The sequence below is a fragment of the Botryllus schlosseri genome, chromosome 14 (genome assembly GCF_051294905.1).
Source record: "Botryllus schlosseri isolate E-star chromosome 14, Bs_hap1, whole genome shotgun sequence".
NCBI classification, from domain to species: domain Eukaryota; kingdom Metazoa; phylum Chordata; class Ascidiacea; order Stolidobranchia; family Styelidae; genus Botryllus; species Botryllus schlosseri.
In genome coordinates, this window is record NC_137249.1 from 23,733,046 (window position 1) to 23,753,615 (window position 20,570).

At 41.5% G+C, this 20,570-nt stretch overlaps 1 protein-coding gene and 2 long non-coding RNA genes across 3 annotated transcripts; all 3 read left to right on the plus strand.

Moving 5' to 3' along the window:
- Positions 1-1,343: 1,343 nt before the first annotated feature.
- On the plus strand, positions 1,344-2,727 carry LOC145455868 (uncharacterized). Its single transcript, XR_013920444.1, has 2 exons — positions 1,344-1,780; positions 1,861-2,727. It is a non-coding gene; the product is annotated as an uncharacterized LOC145455868 (long non-coding RNA).
- Positions 2,728-12,516: 9,789 nt separating this feature from the next.
- On the plus strand, positions 12,517-14,177 carry LOC145455136 (kelch repeat and BTB domain-containing protein 3-like). Its single transcript, XM_080333095.1, has one exon. It carries the CDS (start codon positions 12,552-12,554, stop codon positions 14,175-14,177), a length of 1,626 nt encoding a protein of 541 aa, XP_080189221.1. The 5' UTR covers positions 12,517-12,551.
- A 4,780-nt stretch (positions 14,178-18,957) lies between these two features.
- On the plus strand, positions 18,958-19,375 carry LOC145455166 (uncharacterized). Its single transcript, XR_013920281.1, has 2 exons — positions 18,958-19,017; positions 19,085-19,375. It is a non-coding gene; the product is annotated as an uncharacterized LOC145455166 (long non-coding RNA).
- The last annotated feature ends 1,195 nt before the right edge of the window (positions 19,376-20,570 follow it).

A 20,570-nucleotide genomic window follows, 5' to 3' on the forward strand; every position in this document is an offset into this window, starting at 1 on the left:
GTGATTTATTCGTACAATATATTTGGAAAAGGCGATGGTCGTGTGTTTAACTACTATAGTCACGGACTCATTCGTCAGGACGTTCGTCTCACTTCCAGTATATTTGTAAGTCGCTATCCGTAGACCACGAACTCTCTGTATACCCTCGCAGGCTATACGTTATATAACAGTAAGCCAGTTGCTCAAGGGTGAACTCTGGGCATGAGCGAGCAGCTATTGTCCCTGACCTCGACAGAGATGGTCAGTAACTAAGTATTTCTACTTTTCCAGAGTAGTCAAGTATGTTTTTCCTACTTGCGCTAATAATTACTCGACTGTTTACATATATAGGCTACTTTCACTTCTACTTAAAGTAGCCTACTCATGTTCATTTTGCCTACTTGGACAAATTACTCAAGTGGTTATCATTTTCGACTACTTACACTCAACAGTTTTCAGTTTTTATGGCAAAACCAAGCCGAAATACTTAGTTATTTACCGGATTGCAATTCGCTTCTTCTACTGTACTTGACTATAGAAATTACGACGACGCCTCTACTTGAGTACAAGATACGACTAATTTAACTACCTCTAGTAGTTGATATTTTTCTAATTTTACCTCCGGCCATGCATTGAGGCTTGGTACTAAAGACTTTTTGAAAGGTTATCAGTAAATTCGGAGGCCCCTAATCCTCACCCCCTACCACAACGTCTTTAACTTAATCGAACCCCGAACCGCTGACACAAAGCTAACCCCTGTTTTAATTTATTCTTTGCGCGGGACTCGACTTGAAAGACGCTTTAGTACTCTCTCGATGCAGCTGACTGGATTATCCCTAAGGATCGTATCGCTGCAGCCTGTAGTATATTTTTTAATGTAATTTTTACTGAATAAAAACTGACTCTCTCAACACTAGCCTAAACCTAAACCCGAGCCCGAAAACAATAATACCGAGTGCCGTATAACTACACTTCACTTTATTACTCCGTGAAATATTAATTTCCAAATTTATTAATACAATATTTTTGCATTGATTTCATAATGATAGTTATTACATTGGAAGTGTCAAATTCACCAACTGCCGATTTCAACGTACGGAATTCACTGCAACCGTTTGAAATAGAGGCGCATTGCAGAAACTAATTCAATTCACTTCAATACACCACAAGGCTGCGATGCAATGAAAGATAACCGAGTTCAAGTTGACACAAAACAAATACAGCAGAAGTAAACAAATGCACAGTCACTTTCATGCACTCGAAATATATAATTTTGTTTTGATTTGGTGGATTGCCATTAAAGTATGTAATCACCGTGATGAATATTTGGTACATCGACGAGCGAAACACTGCGAAGACCAGTGATTCTCAACCGCGGCTCTCCGAGCCGCATGCGGCTCTCGACTGCTCTCCGTGCGGCTCTCACTAACGATGTGAAATCATTGATGCTTCTACGGAAATTCTAATTATTCATGATCATAAATAAATCGCGCCTTCAACACAACAAATGTACGTTTATGTTCTCGTTTACTGACGCGAAGGTCATTCCCTGATCACAATAGAATCCTACGTAATACAAGTTGTACGGGTAGTGACGTAACATTACCGATAGTAATTTCGGTAGGCTTTAAATCCGAACCTTTACTGCTTTACTGAAGGCTCTGACCGTCTGACCTAAGCCTAATCAGGTGTCTGTAATGAGACGGGCGAAGTTTATTTCGCTCGAGACGGCGGCTCATATTAGAATACGGGTGACAAGAGACTCGGTCAATAAGACAATCAACGTTTGGGGTAACTGCAGGTACTTTATTTTCTTACTCTTTGCTTTGATCTTGATAGCGTTAGAAAATATCGGAAACTTTGGTTCAATGATAATGTCAGGTTCAGATCAACCTGCAAAGAAATCTCGCACCCTTGTGCAAGAAAATCGGGCCTTTCAAAGTGAATGGGAAGAGGCGTATTTTCAAATTGAGGAAAACGGCAAAGCGAAATGCCTTCTGTGCCCTATAATAATAAACGGTGTAAAATCTTTCAACGTTAAGAGGCATTATAAAACACATGCGGGAAAATACGACGTCTATCAAGGTGAATCAAGGAAACGGAAGTTAGAATGTCTGAAAGCAGAGCGTAGCAAACAAGGAAAAATGTTTTTAAAAAGAAAAGAACCCGAAGAGGTAACAATAACATCATATAAGATCAGTCATCTATTGGCCAGCAATATGAAGCCATATTCTGATGGCGAAATTACGAAGCAGGCTATTGTTTTGTTTACCGAAGACAATTGTTCTCCTGCCATTCAGCAGAAAGCTAAAAAATTGCAGCTTAGCAATGATACAGTAACGCGTCGTGTCGATTGCATATCCCAAGATCTGCATGAGCAACTTATTCACAAGTCGCAAGATTTTTCTTACTACTCGCTTGCTCTTGACAGCACTAACGACATTACCGACATAGAGCAATTAGCTGTATTCATCCGGGGAGTCATGCCAGATTTCAAGATTTGCGAGGAGTTTCTTACTTTGCGATCTATTCATGGCACAACGAAGGGAACCGACATGTTTCGTGAATTTCATGCTACTCTTCAAGAAGCGCATTTAGACCCATCGAAATTATATTCATTGGCGACAGATGGCTGCCCAGCAATGCTCGGCAAAAATCTAGGTCTTCAAGGACTCGTCAACAAATGGCGTGCTGAACAGAATCTTGACGCTGTGACTTGGCAACACTGCATTATACACCAGGAAAGTCTTGTTGCTAAATCATTAAAGATGTCCAATGTGACAGATATAGTAATATCGACCGTAAATTGGATTCGAGCAAACGCACTTAACCATCGAAAATTCAAGGCTTTTCTCACCGCCTGGTACGGGACAGTGTCTGGTTTCATTGAGAAATTGTGTCTTTGGAGAAAGCACCTAGAGGAGGGTGTTACGACACATTTTGTAACGCTTTCAAACCACCGACAGAATGGATCATTCAAAACATATGACCAGGTTATTAGTACCTTGATTGACGGGTTTAAACGTCGAATAGAGGGAATGCATCATTCCGTACCCCTGATGAATATATTTTCAAACCCAATGGCAGTAGATGCCGCCACTGCCCCTGATATTTTTCAGATGGAACTGCTGGACTTGCAGTCCGATATAGAATTGCGACTGTTGTTTCAAAGCAATGGACTCCTTGAATTTTGGGGTGCTGTTCCTGAAGAAAAATACCCCAACCTGATAGCTAACGCATCGAACAATGCCTGCATGTTCGGTTCAACCTATGTATGTGAAGCCCTTTTCAGCAAATTAGTGAGGATCAAAAGCAAATATCGCAACCGATTGACTGATCGTCATCTGAAACAGCTCTTGTGCACAGCTTCCTCCACGATGAAACCTCGTTATGACAAACTTGTGAAAAATCAAATTCAATTTCAAGTTTCGCACTAAGTTGCAAAATAGATAGTGATCACCACAGATTTAGCGTCACGCCTTGTTCATCCAAACTCAATTCACATGCTCTCGGAACTCAGAAAGATTGTGGATTAAGTCTCAATAAACATGTTGTGACGCTAAATCTGTGGTGATCACTATCTATTTACTATCTGGAAGAATGTAAATTGTAAATCATCCGCAATCGGCTTCAACGGTGAAGGGTATACCTCGGTATACCATCGGTGAAGGGACGTGGCTGGGTAACGTCGTTTCGGAAGTTGTCCGTATGGGGAGTGCCCGCTGTCACAGTGTCGTCTGGGGAAATTGTCGTATTTGTTTTGGCCGTCGCTGTTTGAGCCAATCGCGGTTTTGGCCGTCGCTGTTATGGCCGTCGCTGTTGTGGCCAGTCGGTGTTTTGGCCGTCGCTATTAAGGCCGTCGCTATTTTAGCCGTACACCATTTCGTTGATACCATTTTTGATGATATTTTTCTATTCTCAATAAATTACGTTATTCGTGCCATCATGCGGCTCCCGACAGAGTTGAGGTTCATAAAATGGCTCCCACAGTGAAAAAGCTTGAGAACCACTGGCGTAGACAATGAATCAGCAGATTCGTATTTATGACGTGTTCATATTCCGGCGGCTTCTCAGTAGTACATGGAACTGTCTGGGAGTCGAGCTGATGCGATACTAAAGTATGCACGGTATTCTGTAAATAGCAATATCTTGAATGTAGAAGACGCGTGTGAGTGCCGCAGTTATCGTTTCCGCAGATGCTTCGCCGTATGGGGTTGGTGCGGTTTTGTCGATCGTTACTGATGGTGCAGAAGAAAGGCCCGTTGCGTATGGCTCACGTTCTTTGACAAAGGCGGAACGCAATTATAGTCAGTTGGACCGGGAAGCGTTGGCATTGGTTTTTGCCGTGAAAAAGTTACATTCATTCCTTTACGGAAGATCGTTTGCCCTCGTGACTGATCACAAACCTCTTTTAGGTTTGCTGGGCAAGGAAAAACCTCTTCCTGATAACGCATCTCCTCGTTTGATACGATGGAAAGTTCTACTTGATGGGCACGAGTACAAGTTGGTTTATAAGCCAGGAGTACAGCAAGCCAACAGCGATGCGTTGAGTAGACTGCCGCTGCTGGTGAATGGGAAGATAGAGCCATGTGGAGAAGTCGTGAAGTTGTTGTCAACTATGGATGCTCAGTTGATCAAGGCGGAAACCTTGCGATCCTGTACGATGAAGGATCCAGTGTTGTCAGCAGCTGTGTCTTACAGCCAGAGAGGCTGGCCAAAAGCGTCAGACTTGGAATTTGGGTTGCATCCGTACAGAAATAAGGAAGCAGAACTCAGTGTTCATGAGGGATGTCTGTTTTGGGGAGGCAGAGTCGTTGTTCCTTCTCGATGCAGAAATGAGATGTTGATTCTGATGCATGATGGTCATCCTGGAATTTGTGCTATGAAGAAGATTGCACGCAGTTACGTGTGGTGGCCTGGATTAGATGCAGATATTGAAGATTTTGTGAAAAGCTGCAACCAGTGTCAACAGCTGAAACCGCAAGCTTCCAAGGTTCCTATGAGCTAATGGTCATACCCTGATGCTGTTTGGGAAAGAATTCATTTGGATTATTGTGGTCCTGTAGATGGGAAAATGCTGTTGATAGCAGTGGATGCATACAGCAAATGGCCGGAAGTTTATATAACCAATGGTGTTACCGCAGAAGAGACTATTAACAGTCTGCGAGGTGGTTTTGCGGCATTTGGTCTACCTAAAGTATGCGTTACGGATAACGCAGGCTGTTTTGCTGGATCTGAATTTGCGGAGTTCATGAAGCTGAATGGGGTAAAGCATCTGTTTTCACCTCCCAGGCACCCTGCTTCTAACGGTCAGGCAGAGTCCATGGTAAAACAGTGTAAACTTGGTTTGAAGAAGCAAAAAGCAGCGCCGTTGCAAGTGCGCTTGCACCGTTGGCTTTTCCGTTATCGGAATACACCTCATAGTTTTACTGGTCAAACGCCGTCGGAAATGATGCATCGTCGAAAAATCAGGACTCACCTGGACTTGGCGGTCTCCTCATCTCGGTTCTCGAAACCAAGTACAATATTTAAACCGAGAGAAAGTCGGGTTTTCAAAGTTAGAGATCCTGTTTACCTTACTGAGATTGTTGGCTCTCAGTACAAATGGCTGCCTGGTACAGTTATGGCATGTGAAGGTCAATGTTGCAGGATTAAACTGAAAGATGGAAGATTTTTCAGACGACATTTGGATCATATTCGACCTCGCTATACAGTCGAAGAAGAACAGGTTGTTCGTGACGAAATTGAAATGGACAACATTCCAGAACCGGTAGTGGAAAATGCAGAGAGAAGTTACGAGTCTACTCCATTGGAGTCCAGCGGTTCGAGCGAGGAGAGACAAGTTCCTGTTCCTACCTCTGATCGTGAGATTGAAATGATGAATGACGATGTACGAGGACCTCCTTCATCTACTGGTGGGAGTTCCACAGTTACCTGATCGGGCAGGATCTGTAAACCTCCTGAAAGACTGAATCTCTGATTTTTGTCTGGTGACTAAATCTCGTGTTGGACTTTTTCTTGTCGGATTAGTTTGTCACCAGTGAGCGTTTTTTGCCTTGTAAATGCTTACTTGTGTGTTTTGTTTTATTATTCTCTCTGTTGTTGTTGTGTGTCTCTCATCCATTAAGGGGAGGAGGAGTTGTTGTGTACTGACTCTACGTACGTTCATTGCATGACATATCTAGTTAGTGTGTCACCTGGGCAGTGCACATGGAACCGTCTGGGAGTCGAGCTGATGCGATACTAAAGTATGCACGGTATTCTGTAAATAGCAATATCTTGAATGTAGAAGACGCGTGTGTTCACTTGTCTGAATCCTTAGCAAGATAGTAAGGATAGAACACGTCTGACACGCGAGTGGATGACAATAATGTGAGATTTGATAAACTGTATAGAAAAATTTATCGTCCCCTGGAATACATTATTTTTCAGGTAACTATAAATTTCATATGAATTTGAAAACCATTGTCAGCCAATTCTACACGACCATCAACCTAAACTCAATCATTAAATCCATTAATATCGCTAATGAAGACTTGCGAATGATCAATGCCGACACGCCGTTGCTGATGACGACGTCTGCAACATTGCTGTTGCAGCACGAATAAACATGTCCCACTATAGGGAATTCACCAAATAATTGATTGAAAAGTCGATGACTGGATTTTAAACTCAAATTCTGAACGCTACCTTTTATCGATCCGATAATATCATTATATGCAGGATAATTAAAACATTGATAAATGGTAAAATGATGACCTTCACGGTCTTATCGATCATTCCTATCTAATACCGAATACTGTGCACGCATATTTTCTGTACCACCATCACTGCCGTTTGTTATGTATTTTGGTTCGATGAAAATAAGACTCTCTCTAAAAGTAAATTTTAGAATGTCGACCTACATGATTACCTTCGATTTAGCACTAATCCTACTTCCGTGTGATGGCGCTAATGCAGTACTTGCAAGTTGCATTGTTCGTTCTGTGGCAACAAAACAATCATCAATCATTTGTAACACCAGCGAAAATCTGGAATGGACCAGGACGAAGACGAGGTCTGATGGGTCGCAAGGCCTTAGTACACACCAAAGAATGTAGAAGGACAAGAAGTCTTCTACATTCTTTGGTACACACTACACAGTCGCTACATTAATGCGATCAGCGCAAGCGGCATATTTTCATGTTTTAGAACCGGACTATGTTTGGCACGTTGGCACTTTATTGGCATTTGGCAGTTACGACTTTTTTCAGCTATTACAATGGGACTTGGTATTCAGCACATTAGGTGAGGAAGGTTGGTTCGATTGGTTTGAAATAAGGTCAGATTTGTTTGAAATGAGGACAGTCTCATGTTTGAAATGAGGATAGTCATGCCAGAAATAAGGATAGTCATGTTTGAAATAAGGATAGTCGCTATATTCACTATGAAGTCAGTTGCACTACCAGGCACGACTTCCCAGTGGTAACCCAGTCCGAACACATCCCAGACATGATGTCCGAACACGCCCCAGACACGATGTCCTAGCGTCAACACAGTCCTAACACACCCCAGACATGATGTCCGAACACGCCCCAGACACGATGTCCTAGCGTCAACACAGTCCTAACACACCCCAGACATAATGTCCGAACACGCCCCAGACACGATGTCCGATTGGCAGCACAGGCCGAACACACCCCAGACATTATGTTCATACATGCACCAGAAACGATGTACGAGTGTCAATACAGGCCTAACACGCCCAAGACACCATGTATGAATGGCAACACAGACCGAACACGCCCCAGACACGATGTCCTAGTGTCAACTCAGATCCGAAAACAACCCAGACACCATGTTTGAATGGCCGAACATGCGCCCAGACATGATGTCCAAACACGCCCCAGATACGATGTCCGGGTATCAACACAGGCCGAACACGCCCAAGACACCATGTCCAAATGGCAACACAGGTCGAACACGCCCCAGACACGATGTCCGATTGGCAGCACAGGCCTAACACACCCCAGACATGATGTCCAAACACGCCCCAGACGCGATGTCCGATTGGCAGCACAGGCCGAACACACCCAAGACATGATGTTCAAACACCCGCCAGACACGATGCACGAGTGTCAATACAGGCCTAACACGCCCAAGACACCATGTCTGAATGGCAACACAGACCGAACACGCCCCAGACACGATGTCGTAGTGTCAACTCGGATCCGAAAACAACCCAGACACCATGTTTGAATGGCCGAACATGCCCCAGACACGATGTCCGATTGGCAGCACAGGCCGAACACACCCCAGACATGATGTCCAAACACGCCCCAGACACGATGTCCGGGTATCAACACAGGCCGAACTCGCCCAAGACACCATGTCCGAATGGCAACACAGGCCGAACACACCCCAGACATAATATCAAAACACGCCCAAGACACGATGTCCGAGTAACAACACAGACCAAACACACCCAAGACACCATGTCCGAATGGCAACACAGACCGAACACGCCCCAGACACGATGTCCGAGTATCAACACAGACCGAACACGCCCCAGACATGATGTCCGAACTCGCCGCAGACACGATGTCCGAGTGTCAACACAGGCCGACACGCTCCAAACATAATGTCTGAATGGCAGCACAGGCCGAACATAACCCAGACATGATGACGGAACACGCCCCAGACACGATGTGCGATTGGCAACGCAGTCCCAACACCCCCCCAGACACGATGTTAATAAGGTTAGTCATGTTTGAAATAAGGTCAGTCTCGTGTTTGAAATAAGGATAGTCATGTTAGAAATAAGGATAGTCATGTTTGATATAAGGATAGTCATGTTTGAAATAAGGTTAGTGTCATGTTTGAAATGAGGATAGTCATGTTAGAAATGAGGATAGTCATGTTTGAAATAAGGATAGTCGCTATTATATTCACTATGAGGTCAGTTGTAGTACCAGGCACGATTTCCCAGAACCCAGTCCTAACACATCCCAGCTCCAGTCCGAACACATCCTAGACACGATGTGCGAACATCATGTCTGGGGTGTGTTCGGCCATTCAAACATGGTGTCTGGGTTGTGTTCAGACTGAGATGACACTCGGGCACCGTGTCTGGGGCGTGTTCGGTCTGTGTTGCCATTCAGCATGGTGTCTTGGGCGTGTTAGGCCTGTGTTGACACCTGTCTGGCGCGTGTTCGGACATCGTGCCTTGGGAGTGTTCGGACATCATGTCTGGGGGGTGTTCGGCCTGTGTTGACACTCGGACACTGTGTCTGAGGCGTGTTCGGACATCAAGTCTGGGGTGTGTTCGGCCTGTGCTACCATTCGGACATGGTGTCTTGGGCGTGTTCGGCCTGTGTTGATACTCGGACATCGTGTCTGGCGCGTGTTCTTACATTATGTCAGGGGTGAGATCGGCCATTCAAACATGGTGTCTGGGTTGTGTTCGGACTAAGTTGACACTCATCGGACATCGTGTCTGGGGCGTGTTCGGTCTGTGTTGCCATTCAGACATGGTGTCTTGGGCGTGTTAGGCCTGTGTTGAAACTCGGACATCGTGTCTGGAGCGTGTTCGGACATCATGACCGGGGTGTGTTCGGCCTGTGTTGCCAATCAGACGTATTGTCTGGGGCGTGTTCGGTCTGTGTTGTCATTCGGACATGGTGTCTTTGGGCGTGTTCGGCCTGTGTTGATACTCGGACATCGTGTCTGGCGCGTGTTCGGATATCATGTCTGGGTCGAGATCGACCATTCAAACATGGTGTCTGGGTTGTTTTCGGATCTGAGTTGACACTAGGACATCGTGTCTGGGGCGTGTTCGGTCTGTGTTGCCATTCGGACATGGCGTCTTGGGCGTGTTTGGCCTGTGTTGGATACTCGGACATCGTGTCTGGGGCGTGTTTGGACATCATCTGGGGTGTGTTCGACCTGTGTTGTTATTCGGACATGGTGTCCTGGTCGTGTTCGGCCTGTGTTGATACCCGGACATCGTGTCTGGGGCGTGTTTGGACATCATGTCTGGGGTGTGTTCGGCCTGTGCTGCCAATCGGACATCGTGTCTGGGGCATGTTCGGTCATTCAAACACGGTGTCTGGGTTGTTTTCGGATCTGAGTTGACACTAGGACATCGTGTCTGGGGCGTGTTCGGTCTGTGTTGCCATTCATACATGGTGTCTTGGGCGTGTTAGGCCTGTATTGACAGTCGTATATCGTGTCTGGCGCGTGTTTGAACATCATGTCCGGGGTGTGTTCGGCCTGTGCTGCCAATCGGACATCGTGTCGGGGGCGTGTTCGGACATCATGTCTGGGGTATGTTAGGACTGTGTTGACGCTAGGAAATCGTGTCTGGGGCGTGTTCGGACATCATGTCTGGGATGTGTTCGGACTGGGTTCCCACTGGAATGTCGTGCCTGGTACTGCAACTGACTTTATAGTGAATATAGCGACTATCCTTATTTCAAACATGACTATCCTTATTTCTGACATGACTATCCTCATTTCAAACATGAGACTGTCCTCATTTCTAACATGACTATCCTTATTTCAAACCAATCGAACCAACCCTGTAGCATTAGGTCAGTAGCAAGTGCTGTTTACTCGTGTGCCAAAGGAAGTATTTAGGATTGTTCCAGATGAAATTACAGTATAAGCATATTGGTGTCTTGCGACTTACGAATTGTTATCTTGCATTTACATGGAATTATTACTTTGCGGGTCACTTTATCTGACGCCCATTATTGTAGCCGGTTTGTAACGTCAACTATCATTTACTATTTCGGTTACCAGCAGAACTCAGGTCGAATCTAGATTGTGTGAAGGCATATATATTATTCGTGATGCCAGTAAACTTACTGACTCATGGAAAATGTTTGCCTAGTTCGTATTCGTTCTGCTTTTCTTGTATCGTTGTGGACAATTGTAGTCCCGCAATGGGCGCGGCGAATGACGCTGCCAATCTGCATAATTTCAACAGCGAGCCGCAATGAAGTCGTGATGGAGCCAAAATACTTGATTGTTTGTGCCATAGGTCATTAATTGATTGAAGAGTCTCAGAAACTGTGGACATGAACCTTGCTTGCCTCACCAATGCAACTACAACCTAGTTTTCAGTAGAGGTCCAGCGTTATTTGAATACAAATATGAATACAATAGAATTAGAAATTGAGAAAATGATTAATGGAATTAGAAATTTTGATCAACCCGCAGCATTGTCACAAAGTGCAATGAAATAGGTAGCCTACTTTCGAAAAAAAACACCCAATAATCTTCAATGAGCTGTAGAACTGCCATTGTATTCTTTGTGATGGCATAAAAGGAGTATATTTGAACTTTGCACATCATTCATACTTGCATGGCCCCTAATTAGTGATACTCCAATTCTCTTTTCGCAATCGAGATAGATACTCAGATACTCGGTTTTGTCCAGCTCTATACACGAGCAACTTCAGCGAGCCAACTGAATTAACAATAAATATGTAGATCAAGATTTCTAATTTGCTTTATATCCAAGTAACGCTGAGTCTACCAAAACTAGATCGTTGAAGTGAGGGAGGGAAGCTTCATGCGCTCAGTTACTGAGAATCTTACAATGTAGTAATGACCCAATGGTCCAAACTATTTCAAAATTTTTCATACAAAATCACTGTACCAAATCTTGCCTTCACAGCAAATCATTTGTGCCAATGTCATCTTGGTAAAACTGTTGCCTCTGTTCCTATCGATGTAATGAGATGGTAGGTGAGCTCAGAAATGTTTAAGAAGCAGTGCTTTAGCGACTGTCCACTAAGCTGTGCGAGTTGGAAAGGAAAGGACAGGTGGTTGAAGGTTAATGCCACCTAAAAGAAAACAATGGTGTCAAAGTGTCGAAGGTTTGAGTTGCTGCTCTGAAAAGAAACACTGTCAATGTTAATGATGTTCCAAATTGTCTCAGCACACACTCACTCGATGTATTTTAATGCCTTTCGTGTCCATTACTAACTGGTAGGCAATTAGTATACGAACATGATTTTCACTACATTTCAATTTCAGTGGATATTGGACAATAATAATGAAATAATTCACGTGCACTTGTGCAAAGATAGAAATAACTAGTTTGATAGTATGGATACGGTTGCCAAGTTCCAGCATAAAATCTAATAGTAGTTGAAGCATGATGTAACAAAAATAGGTGGTTTCTTGACGTGCAGTAGTCTGAGAACGGTGGGCCAACCTTTTTAGTCAAAGGACCAATCGCGGTTTTCCTAATCATTGCATCACTTGTGTAGTAATGACCTTTTGTTTAGAGCTTGGCTACATTAGCATACAGCGAATGCAATAGTTATGTTACTATAGATACCAATATCGCAGCCCCTCATGTCATAAAAAAACCTGCTGTAGACAAATAGGATATTTGTCCAAGTTCAATGTAGGCCTATGATGTGTTGACTTATGATTCAATCAGGGATATCTAGATATCCCTGGATTCAATTCACACTTAATGATGAGTATTGTGATTCAACATGTATCACCTGTGTTAAGTCACATTACTTCATGAACAGCTCTACTCTATAATTATATAGTGTAGTTTATTGTTAATCATGGTGCAGATTGTGTGTTCCAATGTGGAGAAACATTCAGTGAAAATGATGGCAGAGTTAAATCGAATGAAACAAGAGAAGGATCATTGTGACTTCATAATTCAAGTCAGAAATGATGTCTATTACACCCACAAAAATGTATTGTCGGCTGGTTCGGATTATTTTAGGGCCATGTTAAAACACGACACAAAAGAGAGTCGCGAAGGAAAAGTCATTTTCGAAGACGTGGATTTTGAGTGTGTGAAAAATTGCGTCGATTTCATATATTCCGGTAAATTTAAAATTATGGATGAAAAGATGAATGATCTTCTTCATGTTGCAATCATGTTGCAGTTGGAAGATCTGAAACATACCATATCTGACATTTTGGAGGAATCAATTACAGTCGAGAACTACTTTTCCATAAGAAATGTCTCCGATATGTACGGACTAGATGCTGTCTTATCGCGATGTAGAGTATTCTTTCATGATAATATCATGGAAATCTCGAACCAGCCTGAATTTGGAAATATTGCTAAAATTGACATCCTCAATTTTGTGAAGTCAGAAAGTTCTGAATTAAGTGAAGAAGAAACAATGACAATATTGCTCAAATGGGTTGGAAAAAATCAGAACAATGAGCAACATTTACAGGAATCTTTCGAAGCGATCAAGTTTGAGAAAATCTCGCCAGCTTTTTTAGAACATATTTTGGAATCGAACCTAATTATCAGCAACGACTTTGGATTGTACAAGTTGCTGACTGGACATCTTGTGAAAGCTTTAAAAAGACCTGACAAAACAAAAGAAGAAATTGGCAATGATGAATTGATAATTCTGTTTGACGATAACACGGATTGTATGCGATCTCTTAATCCAATAACTGAGAAAGTAGGAAATTTCCATGATGAAAAGTTCAAGCATTTGAAACCTTTCGGGACGATTTCTCTCGACTCGTACATTTATGTTTTATGTCAGAATAAATCAGTCTACCGACTAAACTTTCACATTAAAAATTCAAAATGGGAAAAGTTGAAAGACATGATTTATGACCATGGACAGTATCCTCGCTCAGTTTCTTTGTCAGGATCAATATTTGTCATAGGCGGAAGTGACCCGAAATCAACAAGTGATGTGGAAACATTTTCTTCCTACGCAAATCAGTGGTTGCAGCTGAAGAACAAACCTACAGCAATTCGTTATGCAAGTCTCGTAGCATTGAATGACTCCATCTATTGTATCGGTGGTTTGCAAGATGGTGTCCAAGTCTCTTCATTCAGCAGATTCACTCCATCCTCATCAGAGTGGGTTGAGCTGGAACCAATGAGATATTCTGTGAGTGGGAGCGGTGCTGTTGCGTTCGATCAAAAGATACTTATGATCGGTGGTTGGAGGGGATTTTATAAACGCGACAAGGTAGAATGTTACGATGTTACTTCAGCTCAGTGGACTTCATTGTCATCTATGCATGCTTGTCATCAGTATGTTTCTGCTCATTACATTGATGACTGGATTTTTGTAGTAACAAATGTCGAAGCCTCCAATGTTATTGAAAAGTATGATATTTCAAGTGACAAATGGACTGTAGTGAAACCGGAAGTAGATCAACATTTTATAATTTACGGATCCACATGTGTGAAGATGTAGATTGTAGCTTTTAATATAACATGCTCTTCCAAGAGTTAATGGCACACTGAAATGAATTTTTTTATTACAATGAATATTGTATTGAAGTTTTGTACCACAGACCAGCTATTTATATAGATTGTACTGATCTAAGATATGAATAGAATTATTGTCGCTCAAAATTTAAAGTTTCAACTCGTATGTTATATCAATCCTACAATTCTTCAAACCTGTCCGTGTGCGTAGTTTAGGTAAAAATTATAAATTCCATTGTCGTAAATCATTACAAGATTTAACCAAATTTATTTTTTGTCGCTTTTATTAGTTAGTGGCTGCCAACCTCCATTAAGTGACGATATTTTGTAAATTTCACCGTTTTACGACTTCACATGAGGACGTGCCCAAACGCATTTTGTGCAAATGTATTGATATTAAAACACATCCAGAGTTGGATGTCAAATTTGACGTGGATTGCGAGACGAATTCAAACATTTTAATCGTTAGCTGGCTGTACCTGTAAACTGACGCGAAAATGTCACTTCCAGAACCGTACCGGTGCCTTTATTTTCAACTGGAATGCTTTTGTTTTATCATCTAGCTTCTGCTCTATGTAATATTTCATATACATTAGATTACAACAGGGTTGTAATGGCTCGAGTCCCTAATTTTTTGGTGACTTGACTTGACTCGAGTCATTTTTTTTATCATGAATCCTGTTTGTTACAATTCTAGTCATTTTAACTTTATCACAATACCCGTCATAGCTTTGTTATTTCAGAAATATGAATTGCATGCCGTGCATTAGGCAATATGTGATAAATATAGTACGAGTGTAGAGCTCAGAACGTTTGGCATCAATCATGCCATTGTGGATCACAACGGCTTCTGTCTCCAAAGTATGGCGAAAAGACAAAATTTGAAGATGAAGACATTATTTTAGAAGTCATCTGTGGCCGATCCACTGCAATTAAGCTACGCATGTCTTATCAAAGTAGCTTATGTCCGGTTTTCATATCTTGGCAATGTTTATGTCTGTCGCAGTGTATCAAAGTTTATCGGGGCCAATATAGCCTATGACTGAAAGAAGATGAAAAATTCACGCCAAGTTAATTTTCTCAAAATGTGTAAAATGGGCATAAGCTAATTTAATATCACTGCAACGATGTATAAGACAAAATTCTGTTTCGAGAAAGGTCTGCTATTTAGTTTGTTGATCAGTGAGAGAGAGAGATATGATATTCTTCTACATCTGCACCATCGAGATGCTCCGATGACGAAGTTGCGATACGGCCGTGAGGTCATCTGGTCTGCGACCCCGTTTTTTCTCTACTCCATGCTATCCATGATTGCGGAGTGCCGAGCAGGATAGCTGCAGATACCTTTTTTCAAGTCCTTGCTATAAACCCACGACCTATTGATAGAGAAGCTGGACGCATAACCCACTATCTCGCTCTGTGTGTCAAGGTTTGGCAGGAAGTAACTTTCCAAGTTGAATAAATGTGATACAGTGATGAATGGCTCTATTTCCATTGGTAATCCCACTTGTCTGGCTTATATTTGATGAAAACTACCATTCTTGAACTGAGCAAAACATTGTTGCTCCGACTATAGCCTGAATTCCAACCGATGCAGAAAGTGATTGCTTCCAAAAAGCAGTGGAGTAAGTATTTCAAGTAAGAATAGATTGCACGAGAGTAGTAGGGTTTTGTCAAATTGGCGTTGTCCAATCAGAGAGCGCCAGGTCATCCTCATTGCCACGCCCATTTTCATACCCTAAGGGTATACATTCATCTGCTACGTCATCTGTGCCACATCATCAAGCGCCACGTGCCACATCATCCATCCATTGCTATATCATCGGTGCATTGATTGCTGCATCTTGATACTTTTCTCAGATATTGTATTATGTGTATTTAGGACTAATATCATCCGTCCATATTTTTTAAACTTGATTTCATGTGTACAAGTTACGGTTTCTGCAGTTTCCACATTTTACGACTTATGATTGCCGCGTCAAAACTTACCTTGGCTAGAATGGACAGATTTTCTATTATGTGTATTTAGGACTATGTATTTAAATTCCTATTCAGATTATACATAAATGCAAAAACTATGATGTCTATGCAAGGCTATATTCTCCGGATAATATTATTAATATCAAAATTCTACACATCATCACTAATTACTTAATATAAAATGCGATTTTGAGCGCTGCGACTTGATAATATGAACCCCTACGCTTCTGATGCATGATTTTTTGTCTAGGTAACATTCAGAGTCTGCAACGATTGTTTGGATATACATTATAGCAATACCCCACTAAACTATAGGCGGTTATATTACTCTATTGGTCAGAGATAACTCATCCGTCCATATTTTTAAACTTGATTTTATGTATACAAGTTACGGTCTCTGCAGCCTCCACATTTTACGACGTATTTTCATTAGACGCCGGCAAGCGATTCTCCAGTTCGGAGCTACGGAAACAAATCACTCGCATGTGCGCGTTCCGAATAGTCTTGTAGAATTTTCTAAAGTCGTAACAGCTTAGTAGCATATACGCGAATCCCTAGGTGAAAATAATCGTACGAACTGTAGCCGCTTGCGTGCGATTCGCAGGGCTTTAATTATACAAACACTTTCGATGCCTGTACGCGAACCCCAGCGTTATAACGATTAGGTCTAATTAGCACGTTCTGAAGCCGTAAATTTAGTCAACATCATTGAGATAGCCATGATTTAAATATGGTGATCGAGTGTGACAATAGCACTCGTCAAGGTTAGACAAACATAACCTTAAACTACTCTCTACTTCACAAAATATAAAGTTATAAAAGTAAGCAGATTTCTATGAAAACCCGTTAAATAGAAGTAAAAGTAGCCTAGAAACATAACTACTTACTGAAAAATCGTTACGTAGAAATGGGGTTAGTCTACGAACATAATCACTTACTTACTTTGAAATCTCTACTTGTACTTGTATTCGAGCGGAATTGCGACCGATGCATTAATGACTTCAATTCTCTGTATTTTAAATTATCATCGCAAAGTGCACGAATTTCTATGTTGATCAAATACCACAAACTTTGCTTGCTTTCAGAGTTAGTAACTAAGCGCATAACAGAATTTACCAAAAAAATCGGTACTCCGAAAATTTTGTAAAGTACGGTAGAGCTTTTTGGTGTTGGACTCAAGTTCCAATGAACAAGTGTTCACGTAGCTTGGAGGTCTGAATGAGTCTTTTAAAGTAGATAAAAACGACAAAAACTAACCGAAAAAATTTACGAAGTTTGGATGCGCCATATTTAGGTTTTTAAAATTTATTCATACCCATGATTCGAAATATTGTTAACTAACTTATGTTTTCGACATAAGATAAGCGTGAAGTGTACAAATTTCGATGTTGCGCAAATACCACAAACTTTGCTTGCTTTCAGAGCCGGCAAATAAATGCAAGACAGGCTTTACGCAAAAAGTTGATATTCTGAAAATTTTATCAAGTTAATAGTTTAAAATCTTATACTTGAGCACTACGAAATGTACAAGTACTTTACCTTTACACGACGTTTTTTGTAAAATGAATACTAATTTCTATTAAAAAAACTATGGGAATGAGGTATTAGAAAATACCAATTCGAGAGGTTCTCTACTAGGTAGTGCCTAGCTTTCTCCATCGCCAATACCTCATGCTGTCGGATAAGTTTATGAAACTGACACCTCTCATCCAGAGCAATGAAAAAAGTACATTCCAGCCTTTTATCATCACTAAATTTCTACTAAAGTACAGGAAGTGCAGATCTCCAACAAGTGAAAAAGTACGTATTAAAGGTATAGTTTGCCAGATAACTGAAAATAATAAATAAAATTAAAAAATTTAAAAGCGCGAAATATTACATTTTATGCTGGAACGCAACAAGAAAAATATTATGATTTTTCTAAAGTAGATAGAAAACTATGCCTGATAACTGAAAATAATAAAAAATTAAATTAAAAAGCGTGGAAATTACATTTTATCCCGGAACGCAACACGAAAAATTGTATGACTTTTTTTAAAGTAGAAAGTAAACTATACTATTCCGATGTACTAAAGACTTTTACACTCCGGATTTCGAATAGTATATAATAATTTTACATTGCGGGGTATTCAGTAAACTTTAATCCAGTGATCCTCCGTTTATTTTCAATCATGCTCCTCTTATTAGTCTAGGTTTCGAACCACACATCCAGTACATTTTATGGGGATTAATATTTTTGGACTCAAATACTTTTCCAATGTACGAAAGTCTTACAGTACCGATTTTGTAGAGTAGTTAGAAAACTACCTTTTGAGTCGATAGCGAAGTACTTGTTCATTTTGGAGTACTCAAGTATTGGTCTGGCCTTGGTAGCAATATACTCAATCAAGTGATTATCTATTTACAGCGAAAATACTTCTATTTCAGAGTTTTCGGTTTTCAGACAAACTATACTTTCAATACTTACTGATTTACTCGTTTGGAAATCATCACTTCTTGCACTTACTAAAAATTTACTGATACTAAAATGTTAAAATCTACTTTTTCAATTCCCTCAATGAGCAGCGCCAGTTTCAACTATATCCTATCATGCATTTTCGCGCTGCAGAATGACTTATCGCAACGAAAAATAGCAAAAATACATCAAGAATCTGCAAACTCTCACTGCGAAATAATTGAGTTTTACGAATTATCCTTCAAAGTGAGCTTACATATTGGATATTATCAAAACCCTCTCCATATCGAAATAATTGTACATTTGGAGCACTCAAGTATAGGTACAGGAAACAGACTACTGTTATGAGAAGACCTATTCCACCAGCCGAAAGGTTGGCCATCACACTACGGTATGAACAAATATTGCCTTTTTGGTACTTTTCAAAACTGTGTCTGATATACTTGTATCACTTACAGATTTCTGGTGACTGGTGACTCTTACCAGACAATAGGCTTCTCGTACCGTTGCGGAAGCAATACTGTCGGGATTATCGTCTTTGACACGTGCAAAGCTTTATGGCACATCTTGCATCCGATGGTAATGAAAGTGCCCGATGAAGCCATGTAGCGAAGAATTGCTCGGGAATTTTCCAGCCTTTGGAATTTTCCCAACTGCATTGGTAGCATCGACGTGAAGCATGTGCTCATGCAGAAACCGATACATTCCGGCTCACAATTTTTTAACTACAAAAATACATTCAGCACTGTCCTTATGGCAGTGGTTGATGCAAATTATCGTTTCATTGCGGTTGATTGTGGCTCATATGGGATGGAATCCGATTCAACCATATTTCGAAGATCTATTTTTGGACAGAGGCTCGCGCAAAATCAACTGAATATCCCTTTTGATGAGCCCCTGCCCAACAATGTATCGCCAACACCATTTGTTTATGTTGGGGATGAAGCGTTCTCTCTTCAAACACATTTGATGAGACCTTTTCCTGGTAGAAATCTGAACGACAGCCGGAGAATTTTCAACTATAGGCTCTCAAGAGCGAGGAGAACGGTTGAAAATGCTTTTGGGATCATGTCATCGAGATTTAGGATTTTTCGGCGACCTATAATCCTGGCTCCTGAACGTGCTGATGCAGTTGTGCAGGCATGCACTGTGTTGCACAACTACTTGCGAGAACACACCCTTTACTGGGATTCGGGGTTAGTGGACCGGGAAGATGAGATGGGAGAATTTTCCCCTGGTCAGTGGAGATCCGAGCCATGAGTATATGCTCCGATCATATGTTCTGGTGGCAGAATTAGCAGGCGTGCAGAAGACGTCAGAGACACCTTCAAGACCTACTTTACCTGCGAAAGTGGGTCATTGCCTTGGCAGAACAATGTTTTGTATTCTGGTAATGCAATATAACTTGCCGTTACATGACTTGTGTTCACTTTATTCAATATCCGATTTTTGCGAAGTCAGTAAGTAAGCACGATCTAATTTGGAAATCAGCTGTGTAGCTCTAATTCTAACCCTAGTCCAATTTTGAAAATCTTGGGTAGCTCTAATTCTAATCAAGTCGGAAAAGCTGAACATTTTCTAGAAATGTCCAAGTCTGGTCCTGACAACATAACACACTGATTTCTTATCAGCCTAATCCAGGGGTTTTCAAGCATTTTGCTATTCACGGTCGTACTCATACCCATGTTAAAATGGCCTCGCCAGAAGGTCCGTCCGCCAAACGGCTTGAGCAAAAGTGATGCTTTTCATGTCTCGACACTGGTTTATATATGGATACACATGAGCGCATCTTCCACTTCTCTCATCGCCAGCGATGGCGCCGAGTTAATTGACACTGTCAATTAAAATCGGCGGCGATTCCAGCGAGGCTGTATTCCAGGCTGTATCAGACGAGGCGATGTCGGCGGAGCGTTAGTGTTTGTTTTATGATCGCTGCCATCGGTG

Coding starts and splice junctions, on each gene's coding strand:
- LOC145455136 (XM_080333095.1), top strand. CDS start 12,552: ATGGTGCAGATTGTGTGTTCCAATGTGGAGAAACATTCAGTGAAAATG.